Consider the following 13090-nt stretch of genomic DNA (forward strand, 5'->3'; position numbering starts at 1 on the left):
GATTGCCCAACCTTCCTTCCGAGGAGTGGCTGGTGGGTTTGAACCGCCAGCCTTCTGGTTAGCAGTCAAGTGCTTTAGCCACTCTGCTACCAGAGCTAGTCTCTCCATTTTACCTGTGACCATAATTGAGTCATCACAAACACTGCAGCAGAATGAGTGAGAGTGTGTGTAACCACAATGAAGACCATTTCTATTGTCTACAGAAACCCCTTGGGAATGAAGGAAGGAGAAGAAAGGAAGTAGGATTTTTACCCCTCAAAGAAGATTACAATGATGTTTTTTATTTTCTCCTTTGAAAAATTACAAACTAGAAATAGAAGACAACTTCCTGAACCTGATGAAGTCTATTTACAAAAATCTATAATGAACAGCATACTTTCCCTTTGTGACTGAAAACAAGATAAGGACACTGTTTGACTGCTGTGATTCGATACTATACTGAAGGTCCCCGACAATTAGTAAGACAAGGAAAGAATTAATGAAGTGTGTATAAAAGCTAGAAAGGAAGAAATAAAACTGTCATCATGACTAGGTACTCAGAATATTCAAAATAATTTAAAGATAAATATCAGATCTAACAGTTCAACAAGTTACTAGATACAAAATCAATATACAAAAATCAACTGTATTTTTAAAAACTCAATTGCATTTCCATATGCCATCAACAAAGAGAAAATAAATTTTTTTTAAAAATAGGATTTTTAATACCTCAAAAAACAACAACAACAACAACAACTCTCCCAGAAATAAAACTATTAAGATGGGCAAAATTTCTATGGAGAAAATTATACAATTTAATTGAAAGATATTCAATATGCATATATAGAGAGAATAGAACATGTTAATAGAGTTGAAGTCTCAATATTATAAAGATGATATTTTCTCCAAATTCAATACAAATTCAATCTCTCTCCAATCAAAATCCCAACCAGATTCTTTACAGAACCTACAAGTTGATTTAAAGACTTACGTAGAAATCCAAAACAATTCCTGATGAACTTCTGGGTAAGAGGGCTTGTCCTACCAATTATCAAGAATTATTTTAAGCCTTTCTAGGAATACTGTGGAATTTACAGTCCTCACCTGAAGTTCCCTACTATCTCCCAAGTTAGGAAAAAAATAAATAGGGCAATATTTCTGCTATATCTTCCTTATCTTATAGGTTTTCCTCTGACTTGAGTTTTATATGTCCTTTTCATTTAAAATATTCCTTCAGACTTCCCAAGATTCTTATTCTTTCTCCATGTTGAATTACCTTATAAGCATCTGCTCTTTGAGTTTACTATCCAATACTTTGTCTCCTCCACCACGACTCCCCTAGAACCAAGGATATTAGAATTCTAGGGTCTGATGTTGCCTCAATCACTGCCCCATCTATGAAATGCATATGCATAGAGCAGTGCCTCACCTAAAACATCAGTTAGACAATTTACCTTCTTCTTCCCCATGACTTGAGTTATGCTGGTGATCTGTATCTTGAGTGTGAAGGGTCTTCTCTGGTTCCGGTAGAAGAGAAATGCTGTCAATGAACTCATCAACACCATCTAATATGTCATTCGCACAAAGCTGAAATGAAGGACAGAAGATCTAGGTCTGTGGAAGTCAGTGGAAATGATCATCATGTTTAGTTACAGAGTTGGTTTCAAAATGAGAATCACAAAGGATAGAGATGTGTCAGCCAAAAACTGGTACCAATCAAAATAGGTTTACTCATCACTGACTCTACCTAGTTAAATACAGAATAAATCACACTCTATTTATTACTCTGTCCTAGGAACTTTCATCATGTCCATACAAGCCTCAGAAAACATTCCTTTAAATTCCAAGACTTGATGGAGTTATACAACTGTTATAACCTCAAACTGTTTGGAGCAAATGGCTCTTTCTGGAGAAAATATATTTAAAAGACAATAAAGTAGTAACACTTGGCCAAAAATGCTCAAGAGTGACTTTACATTTAGCAATGTTGCAAATTTTACCCAGTACTTTTTATCTATTCTGTGCAAAAAACTCTGTTTGACTCATAGCAACCCCTCCTTGGGTTTCCGAGGCAGTATCACTATTGAAGTAGATTGCCCTGTCTTTCTTAAGCAGTATGGAAAGCACTGGAGATGCAGAAGAGGGGCAATAACAAGTGAGACTGGTTTTCGCCTTCATGGAATTCAGCAACTGAATAAAGAGAAGACAGAACTCCATGAAGAATAAGGGCCATAAAAGCAGTCCACATAAGGTACCACTATGGTTCTTATAAGAAAAAGATATCACTTATGAGGAACAAAACAGAAATGGCTTCATAGAAGAGGTGCCACTGATAGGCATGGAGAGCTGTGAATGTTTATCAAGTATGAGAATAGGTCTCCTACCCACTTAGAAGAAGAAAAAGAAATGAAACCCATAGGCCATTTGCTCAGTATGCTACCCCCACTATCATACACCACAGAAAAATAAAGAACATTCAAAGCCTTTCTGTTCTTAAAGTGGTAAAGTTGCCTGTTAAAGATCTCAAAGACTCCATATGACAGACGCCACTCAGCGAAAGAATGTATTGTCTTTCATGCAGCCTCTAACATCCACAAATACCAAATTATCAGCTTGGTGTTTTTTGTTTGTTTGTTTTTTTTTAATTTTTCTACCATATTCAGTTACATTCCTTCACAACACCATGAAATACATACCCTCTGCATCTGGGAATCCACCCGCCACATTCTCAACGTCTGATCACGGGACCATGTGACTAGTTGGTAGTCCTTTGACCCTAGGAATCACCAAATGAAAATCCTGGAAATTTTTCTGGATGCAAAATCAATTTTAATACAACTCATAATGGAGTGAGATTCACTTATTCTTTCAATCAGCAACATTTGAGCATCTCCTATGTGCCAGGCACTATTTTAGGCACTAGGACTACAGAACGGATAACAGTCTGTCTTTATAGACCTTACATTTCAATGGCAGAAACAGAAAAATACATACATACATAATATAATGCCAGATAATGATCGTGTTATTAATAATAACCCAGGATGAGAGAACAGAGACATATAGGGGAGCTATTTTTAGATAGAACTCCCTGAGGAACTCACATTTGAACAGAAACTGTAATGAAGTGAAATAATAACTAGCAAATTAGCAGGTAAAGAGTGATGCTGGGATTTAATATCACACTAATATCTCCCCTCTACAAATGCTCTTTCTTTCACGGGCTCTTGAGGAGCTGGGGATAAGTATTATGTTTTGCAAAATGAATTGTTTTAAATGCATCATGTATCTTACTGTTTAAAATAATTTTTGGGTAAATAGATGCATCTCTTTATAAGGTGAATACTCACTCTCTAATGTTCTTAATTAACTAACATATATTTTCACACACCAGGTTTAGTCAAAAAGAAATTCTGAAAAGGCTTGAGGTGCTTTATGAAAGATCAGGGTAATTATGTTGTAATCTAGAACTTTCACAGCCATCTTAGGAAAGCAAAGAATTTAGAAATCATTTCATCTAATTCTCTTATTTGATGGATGGGAAAACCAAGGCAACAAAGAAAATGGCTTGTCCAAGGTAACAGGGTGTGATGGTTAATTCTGCCTGTCAACTTGGCTAGGCTACAGCTCCTAGCAGTGTGGCCAAGCACTAGTCTAGTTGTTGGTCCACAATGTAATGTAATCAATCAGTTGCAAAGGGAGTTTGATCACAGTGTGCACGCCCTCCAACCTATCAACAGGTATTTTGGCAGAACTCCCCCTCCCTCTGCACTCCTTCCACTGCATGATATGTAGATCTTGGGATGTAAGCTTGCAGCACTCTCTAGCTTGGCCCCTGCCCAACAAATTTTGGACTTGCTAGCCCCGAACTGCACAAGCTACTTCCTTGAAGAAAATCAGTCTCTCTCAATATAGCTATAGAAATACATAGGGCTTCCAAGGCTGCAAATCTCTACAGAAAAAGACTGCCATATCATTCTCCCATGGATCCACTGGTGGGTTCAAACAGCCAATCTTTCAGTTAGCAACCAAGCGCTTAACCACTGCACTACCAGAGCTCCTAGAGATATAAATATATTTCACAAGCCCTGTTTCTCTAGAAAATCCTAAGACAAAGGGCATTAGTGGCAAAACAGCAGACAGTTCTCTATTCACTGTCTCAGCTCCTTCTCCATGTCATTACCTTCAACCAAGCCTGCAATGACAATGCTCCACAGTATCCCTGTGCACTCCTCACAGTAAGGCAGCAATCACTCAGAACCACTGTCTGCTGTAAGTTCCACCATCTAGCCTCATGCCAACATCAAAATTTTGACAGTGTATCTGGCCAATGTTCCTGACTCCGCCATTGAGGAAGGGGTACCTAATTCCTCTCTGAAGTCAATACCCCTCCCTATGCCTTTGACTCTATTCCCGCAGTAGGTCCTCTGCCAATCAGTCTATTCTACTCCTTGCCTTTGAAGGCAACTTCATTCACAAAACTGCTATCACCATCTATGCTACCTTATGATCTGGCCTGTGTCCTCAATCCACTTTCACAATTTCCATCTTAATCAATACAGGGTTTTCTATTTGTTAAGTGCTTTTTCTCTTAATCTGCATTTTGATCCTTCAGCAACACCTGAAACAATGACTACCCTTTCCTTCATGAAACATCGTCGTCCCCTGGCCACAACACCCTGGTTCTCTTCCTATCTCTCTGGGAATTCCTTCACCCCCAGTGAAAATTACAATCAAAGGTTGAGGTGGTCCAGGAAAAAGTGACTGAGAAAACATGGCAATAAAAGTCCACCAGAGCAACAACATTAGGTTGTGAGAAAAATAAAACACAGGAATGCATGCATGATAGTCACATTTATAAAGACTCAAAAACAAGCAAAATGAAACTATTTCTAGGAATAAATAAGTGGGTGCTAAAACTGTAAAGACAAAAAGAAAGGAAATTACTCTCATAAGCTAGGACAGTGTTTAACTCTGAAAAGAAGAGGATGGTGACTGGGAAGCTTCTGAGGTTCACAGAGTTTCATTTTATAATTACTTATTAAATTGTACACATTTTAAGGAATTTTCTAGATACATGATTGCAGTGTAGTAAATTACTTAGTGTGGCTTTTCTACCCATAAGTCTTTGTAAACTCCAAGGTGGGATTTGCTATGAGCAACTAAGGAGCTCCTGATTGCTGAAGTTGTCCACCTGGAGTAGTTTTGTTGGGCGTGGCACAAAAACAATGTTCTGGGATGTTCCCACTCTCTCTTAGGTGTTTAGGATTCTGATGTTATGATTGGTTGGTTTGGCCACTCTGCTGGGCTCAAAAAGAGACCTCCTAGAGGCAGAACTCTCTCTCTGACTGCTGGTTGAGGAAGACGTGCTGCTGAAAGAGACACGCGCTCCTAAAAGAGACACGTGCTGCTGGGAAAGAGACGTAAGAGACACGCATTGCTAAGTAAGACACCGAGGGACATACACTGCTGGGGGAGAGACTGTGAGAGACTTGGCTGAGAGATGGCGGGCTGGGAGAAAGATTGAGCATTTTTCCTGAACTTGAATTGTAGCCTGGTGCTTCCCTAATAAACCCCGTAATCTGTGAGTTCTGTGTGGCCACTGCAGCGAATTATCGAACCCAGGAGAGAGGTGGTGGGTGCTCTGGGAGGAACGGTTGAAGAAAAGGGTTGGAGGGAGGCAGCATGTCTGGCCTCGCAGGAATAGGCCTTGGGCTATTGATGGTGATTCTGTCTTCCTCTTGTGGGATTAGAGGAAGTCAGAACATGTGGCCTCCTTGTCCTTTCTGCAATGATACATTCTGTAATTTAAAAAAGACAGCCTGGAACCTATACTCAAAATTTCACTACTGGCCTGAGAACTTCTCTCACTCACCTTCCTTCTGTTTCCTCCACTGGAACTCCAGGACCACATCATCATGCCCCACAAAGGTATGGACCGGGGTATTCAAGTCAAAGACATTCCAAAGGAGAAGGCTATTTTCTCTCCGCAGCTGGGGAACCATCACAGTCACTAACCCATTACTGAAAGGCTAAGGACAAGAAAAGGGAAAACACATGATTATTCCAGGTAGAATCTGCTGAGTCTTGAGTTACCAAAGCTGGAATTCTTCTCTAACTTAGAGGATGGTAGGCCCCAACCTATTGTGGGAAATTTTTCTTTTTTTAAAAATTTTTTTAAAAATATATTTTATTGAAATATAATTTATGTACAGTGAAATACACAACACTAAAGTGACATGGGTCAATGCATTTTTTTTTTTGCAGTGTTCCTTCCCCTCCCCTCCCCTCCCGTCCCCTCCCTGGCAACCAACAAAGAAAGTTTCCCTCCATATATAAACCTTTCCTTGACCCTGCACCCTCCACAACGAACTAATACTATATTTGTCCTTCTGTGATTGACTTATTTCACTCAGCATAATGTCCTCCAAGTTCATCCATGTTATGTGGTGTTTTGCAGACTCTACATTATTTTTTAATGCTGCACAGCATTTCATTATGTGTATATACCATAGTTTGGTCAACCACTCTTCTGCTGATGGGCATGTAGGTTGTTTCCATCTTTTTGCCATTGTAAATAGTGCTGCGATGAATGTGGGTATGCATCTATTTGTTCTTGTCCTGGTTCTCACCTCTGTAGGATATATATCTAGTAACAGGATTGCTGGGTCCAATGGTATCTCCAATTCCAGCTTTCTAAGGAATCGCCATATTGCTTTCCACAGTGGTTGTATCGCTTCACAATCTCACCAACAGTGTATGAGAGTCCCGATCTCTCCACATCCCCACCAGCATTTGTTATTTTCTGTCTTGTTGAACCTTGCCATCAGTGCTGGGGTGAGACGGTATCTCATCGTTGTTTTGATTTGCATCTCTCAGATGGCCAATGATTGTGAACATCTCTTCATGTATTAGCTGGCCACCTAAATATCCTCCTTGGTGAAGTGTTTATTCATGTCTTCTGCCCATTTTTCATTTGGATTGTTAATTCCTTTGGAGTTGAGGCACTGGAGTTTTCTATAAATCTTAGAGATAAGTCCCTTGTCAGATATGTAATTATCAGCAAATATGAATTTGTTGCTCTCATTTTTGTTATGTGCTTTTTCGTGGTGTCGATTTCTTTGTTCCATATAATTTTCTATGCTGAGCTCATTTTATGAATTGCATTATCAGTTCCTTTGTTGCTATTGTTTTAGTATTTGCTAAATATTTGTGCTGGTCCTCTTTTTGATTTTGATGTGAAGGTTTATCATTTTTCTTTGAGGTTACCTGGTGATTTATAGTTTTTCTAAGTACCATGAGCTGACCATCACATCTATCTTTCTCTTTGTTTTTGGAAAGGACCACAGCAAGTAAAAAGTAAGACAAAGCCAAAAGCTTGGAGAACTTTGAGCTGACCATCACATCTATCTTTCTCTTTGTTTTTGGAAAGGACCACAGCAAGTAAAAAGTAAGACAAAGCCAAAAGCTTGGAGAACTTTTTGCACCCTAAAATATGCAAATAGTTTTGGCCATATGCATTAGAACACACTGTTTCCCTTTGCAGCTATTCCCCATGACTTCTCTCTCAAGAGTTAAGCAGTGCTTTCCCAGAAGGAGCATTCACGCTTGACTGGGGAAAACCTTGTGGCAGCACACTTAGTGCTTACCATGTGCAATGCACCAGAAAACCACATAGAATATCACCTTCCTACTACCTCAAATACTCCTTCCCACTACCTCAAATAGTACAGCTTGTCAAAGGAAAACCTTATCATTGCAGGACTGACATGCTTTGTTTATCAACATTCAACCTGCTGGGAAGCTAGGGGTTCATTTGGTTTATAATTAGATTCAGTTCTTTAATAGTCACAGACACTCAGAGCACAATTAGCTTCACCTCCCCACCTGGCAGCACTCCTGAACTTTCCTGTTTGTTTTTTAAAGCAAACATATTAATCCAGAGAAGTATTTCAAATCATAAGAGCAAGGTCAGATTTCTTGGCAAGTGCTCCCAGATGCAAAAACAACATAATACCCAATTATATGCTATGCTCCACAATGCCCCAGGTGACAGCCTCAAGGATAAAGGTAGCTTTGTTCATGCCCGGGCTCACTTCCATGTTAACATTAAAGGAAATATATTATCTGTGATAAGCAGCTATGAATATAGCAATGGAGAAATTGTTGGAAGTTTGATAATAGTCTACCCCCTATGTTTGTAGCATTTTATGGCTTAGAAACCATTTTCATGCATATGATTTCAAAAGAAAAGCATATTGTGAATGTACCAAATGCGAATGAACTGTACCTGGTAGAGTGGTTAAAATGGTGAACTTGGTATTATGTGACTTTTACCACAATCAAAAAAGAAAGTCACAGTATAAATTACCGTTCATACTCTGCAGCAGAGGAAACTGCTGCTGAAAAATAGTAAGTGGCTTGCCCAAGGCCACAAAAATATTAAATGGTGGAGCCAGGCCCAAATCCCAGGTCTTCTGAATCTAAAGCCAGAGTTCTTTCCATCAGAGTCCAATGGTTTTAGCCTCTCAACTCTGATGCCATCTCCCCCAGCTCCCCTTCCATCGTGAGAGTCTTACACTGCCTGGCTTCTGTCCAGCTGTGGTCAGAAATTCTAATATGGAGAGCTAAGCGACATTCCAAAGGTAACTTTCTAAACAGGTAACAATTTTAAGCCACCTTTATCACCTCTGCCCGTTCTAAACCAAGACAGAAAGAGAAAACTGCCTCACAAAAGGAGAAAGAGAAGATAGATGTCCCTTGGTCCCTTGAATGTGCAACACTAAGATGAAACTTCCCAGCAAAAGGTAGGGTGTGTCACTCACAGTGTATCTGGCCTTCCAGACAGGCACCTGGCAAGGGAGGATATTGAGGTATTTCCGAGGCTGGCGGTAATCCCAGAACTAGACATAAAAAAAAAAAAAAAAAAAAAAGCAGAATAATTTCTGAAACAATGCTATCAAAAAACACAACTTTTGAAATAAATATACTCTTTAAACTCATTGCTTTTATATTTTAATTTTTATTGTAGTGAAATATAACAAAAATTTGCCATTTTAACCATTTTTAAGTGTTCAATTCACTGACATTACCTTCACCATGTTGTGCAACCATTATCACCAATTCCAGAAGTTTTTCATTGCCCCCAAAAAAACTCAGCATCCTTTAAGGTCAAATAGTGAATGATCCCACTTATATAAATGTCTACAACAGGTGCATTCTTAGAGACAGAAGGTGGACTGAAGGTCACCAGGGGCATGGAGGAAAGGAGAGCTATTGCTCAATGGCTATAGTGCAGTATGTCTGAGGTAATGAAAAAGTTTTAGAAAGAGGTAGCAGTGATGGTTGCACAGAGTTGCACACACACACACAAATACACATAGAAACCAAAGATTACTAGTGATTACCAGGGGTAGGAGGGAGGTGGAAAGGGGATGCTTTTGTTTGCGGGGCATTGTGTTTATGCTAATGGTGGTGGAGTATTTTGGAAAAGGACAGCAATAATGGTGGCAGAACATGAAAAAATGTCATTAAGGTCCCTAAGGTGTAAATGAGAAGGTTGTGATGTTGGTGAATGTCTTCTGCATGTTTTCACCATAATAAAACTAAAAAACAGAAAATGTTAAACATACACATACTGTATGACCCAGCCTAAAAAATGAAAACTTCTGTTCATAAAAAAACCTATACATAAATGTCTTAGCAGCCCTATTCATAATCACCAAAACCTAGAAACAGTCCAAATGTCCTTCAATAGGTGAACAGATAATAAATTGTGACTTAGCCATACAATGAAATATTTACCCAAGGAGCCCTGGTTTCTCAGTGCTTAAGCACTTGGCTGCTAACTCAAAGATCTGTGGTTTGAACCCACCAGTGGCACCAGCGGGAGAAAGATGTGGCAGTCTGCTACCAAAAAGATTATAGCCACAGAAACCCTATGAGGCAGTTCTACCCTGTTCTATAGGATCCCTCAGTGTCTAAGGTATTTGACTGCTAACCAGAAGGCTGGTGGTTCAAACCCACCAGCCGCTCCTCGGAAGGAAGATTGGGCAATCTACTTCTATAGAGATACTGCCCTAGAAACCCAAGGAGGGGTCTCTATGAATTGGATCTGACTTGGCAGCAGTAAGTTTTGAGTTGGAATTAGCTCATCAGTAGCTGTTAATAAAATTTACAAACTATAGATTTTTGAAACATCTTGGATGAATCTTAAAGGCATTATGCTAAGTGAAAGAAGCCTGTCACCAAAGGTTACATATTACATGGTTCCAACTGCATGACATTCTCAAGAAGACAAAACTACAGTGATGGAGAACAGATCAGTGATTGCCAGAAATTAAAGGCAGAGAAAGGGACAGAACAAAGAAGTTTACTGGGGTGATGGAACAGTTTTGTATCCCAGATGCAGTGGGAGTTATACAAAATAACACATGGGTTAAATTTCATAAAACTGTACACCCTCCCCCAAAAAAGTCAATTTTATAGTATGGTAAATTTTTTAAAAAAATTTTTTATTGTGATTTGGGTGAAAATTTACAGAGCAATTCACTTTCCATACAGCAGTTCACATACACTTTGTCTCATGACATTGACCACAATTTACCACAATGCAACAGCTCTCCTCCCACTTCCTCCCTGTGCCCACCCTCCATGCACTCCTGCCCCCTGAGCTATCTCCCTGTGCATAAGCAGCCCTTCTCTCCCATGATTGTTCTCTCCAAGGAGTGTATCTACCTCAGGTAAATGTTCGACTCATACGCCTCTCTTTAGTTTGGCTGGAATCCACAGATGTGGGTTCAATTCCAGACCTGAAGAGCATCTAGGGGCCATAGTCTCAGTGGTTCCCCCAGGCTCTGTTGGACCAGCAAACCTAGTCCCCCTCCTTTTTTTTCTCCAAATGATTTTGAGTTTTGTTCCACATTGTCCTCTCTCTCTATCAAGGATCTCCTACATAGATCCCTTTCCAAGTGGATGACAGTGCTAGCCGGGCACCATCTAGTTCTTCTGGTCTCATAGTCATATAGGCTGCAGATCGGATGGTGGACCAGTTGCTAGGACTAATTGTTTCCATGAATTTTGGTTTTCTTCATTCATCTTTGTTCTGGACAAGGAGAGACCCATTGTTGTATCTAGATGGCAGCTTGCTAGCTTTCAAGATCCCAGTCACTACTCGCCAAAGTAGGAGGCAGAACATGGTTTTGTATAGTATGTTATGCCAATTGAGCTTGATGTCCCCTGCGATTATAGTCCCGAGCCCACAGGTTCCACTACTTGGTCCCTCTGGGTAGCTGGCTGTGACCAAGCAGTGACTACAACCTTGCCCCCTGTCAGCTCTATTATATACCTGGGAATTCTGATCATTCACATAAACTTATAGGGCCACTGTCTGTTAAATTCATAAAACTGTACACCCTCCCCCAAAAAAGTCGATTTTATAGTATAGTAATTTTTTAAAAAAAGAGAAGAAAAAACTTACAATCCCAAGTGTTGGAAAGAATATACGGCAATCAGAACTCTCAATCATTGTTTTGTTGTTGTTAGGTACCGTCAAGTCAGTTCTGACACATATCATTCCTATGTACAACAGAACAAAACACCTCCTGGTCCTGCACAAGCCTCACAATTCTTGCTATACCTGAACCATTGTTGTAGCCACTGTGTCAATCTACCTCACTGAGGGTCTTCCCCTTTTTCACTGACCTTCCATTTTATCAAGCATGATATCCTTCTCCAGGGAATAGTCCCTTCTGACATGACCAAAGTAGATGAGGCGAAGTCTGGCCATTCTCACTCCCAAGGAGCATTCCAGCTGCAATTCTTCCACAGATTTATTAGTTCTTCTGGCAGTCCATGGTTCAGTATTCTTCACCAACACCACAACTCAAAATCATCAACTCTTCTTCAGTCTTCCCTATGCACTGTCCAGCTTTCACATGCACATGAAGCGATCTATAAGACCAAGCCTAGGTAAAATGCACCTTAGTCTTCAAAGAAAACATTTGCTATTCAACACTTTAAAGAGGAATTTTGCAGCAGATCTGTCCAGTGCGATACATTATCTGATGTCTGGACTGCTGCTTCCATTGGTGTCTATTGTGGAACCAAGAAACATGAAATCTTTGACAACTTCAATCTTTTCTCCATTTATCATGATGCTGCTTACTGGTCTAGTTGTGAGAATTTTCATTTTCTTTATGTGGAGATGTAATCCATATTGCAGAGTGTAGTCTTTCATCTTCATTAGTAAGTGCTTCAAGTTAACCGCACTTTCAGCAAGCCAAGTTGTTGTTGTCTGCATATCACAGGTTGTTACTGAGTCTTCCTCCAATCTTGATGCCATGTTTTTCTTCATATAGTCCAGTTTCTCAGATTATTTGCTCAGCATACAGATGGAATAAGTATGGTAAAAGGATACAACCCTGATGCATACCATTCCTGATTTTAAACCATGCAGTATCCCCTTGTTCTGTTTGAATGACAGCCTCCTGGTCTATGTACAGGTTTCTCATGAGTACAATTAAGTGTTCTGGAATTCCCATTCTTCTCAATGTTATCCATAATTTGCTATGATCCACGCAATTGAATGCTTTTGCATAGTCAATAAACACAAGTAAACATCTTTCTGGTATTCTTTGCTTTGAATCAAGATCCATCTGACATCAGCAGTGATATCCCTTGTTCCACATCCTCTTCTGAATCCAGCTTGCATTCCTGGAAGTTCTTTGTCAATATACTGCTGCAATTGTTTGTGAGCCATGGGATTCAGGTAAGGGGAGGGAGACAGGCCCCATCCCAAGAGGCAGGAAGGGGAGAAAAGCCAGAGACCACAAAGTCATGGAATCCAGGTAAGGGGAGGGCAGAAAGGTTTCAAACAGCTAAAGGGGACAAACTTGTCTTTCAGTTTGTCATACTGTGGTGGCCTGTGTGTTGCTGTGAGGATTGAGGCTACAGCACCAGTGTTTCAAACACCAGTAGGGTTGCACATTGTGCACAGGTTTAAACACAGCTTACAAACTGAGACAGATTAGGAAGAAGGAAGAGGCCATCCACTTCTCAAAGAATTGGCCAGGGAAAACCTTATGAATAGCAGAGAAACACTGTCTGATAC

General features: G+C 39.9%; 1 protein-coding gene across 1 annotated transcript in view; it reads right to left on the reverse strand.

The window, feature by feature from the left end:
- Positions 1-13090, reverse strand: part of WDR59 (WD repeat domain 59) — a 133640-nt gene that overhangs the window by 66524 nt on the left and 54026 nt on the right. Inside the window, 5 exon segments of the mRNA XM_042780888.1 lie at positions 403-420; positions 1434-1566; positions 2676-2755; positions 5855-6011; positions 8805-8882. Of these exon segments, the coding sequence (XP_042636822.1) occupies positions 403-420; positions 1434-1566; positions 2676-2755; positions 5855-6011; positions 8805-8882 (466 nt within the window).

Source organism: Orycteropus afer, unplaced genomic scaffold (assembly GCF_000298275.1).
Source record: "Orycteropus afer afer isolate SDZICR_OR568_19922 unplaced genomic scaffold, OryAfe1.0 scaffold00067, whole genome shotgun sequence".
Taxonomy (NCBI): domain Eukaryota; kingdom Metazoa; phylum Chordata; class Mammalia; order Tubulidentata; family Orycteropodidae; genus Orycteropus; species Orycteropus afer.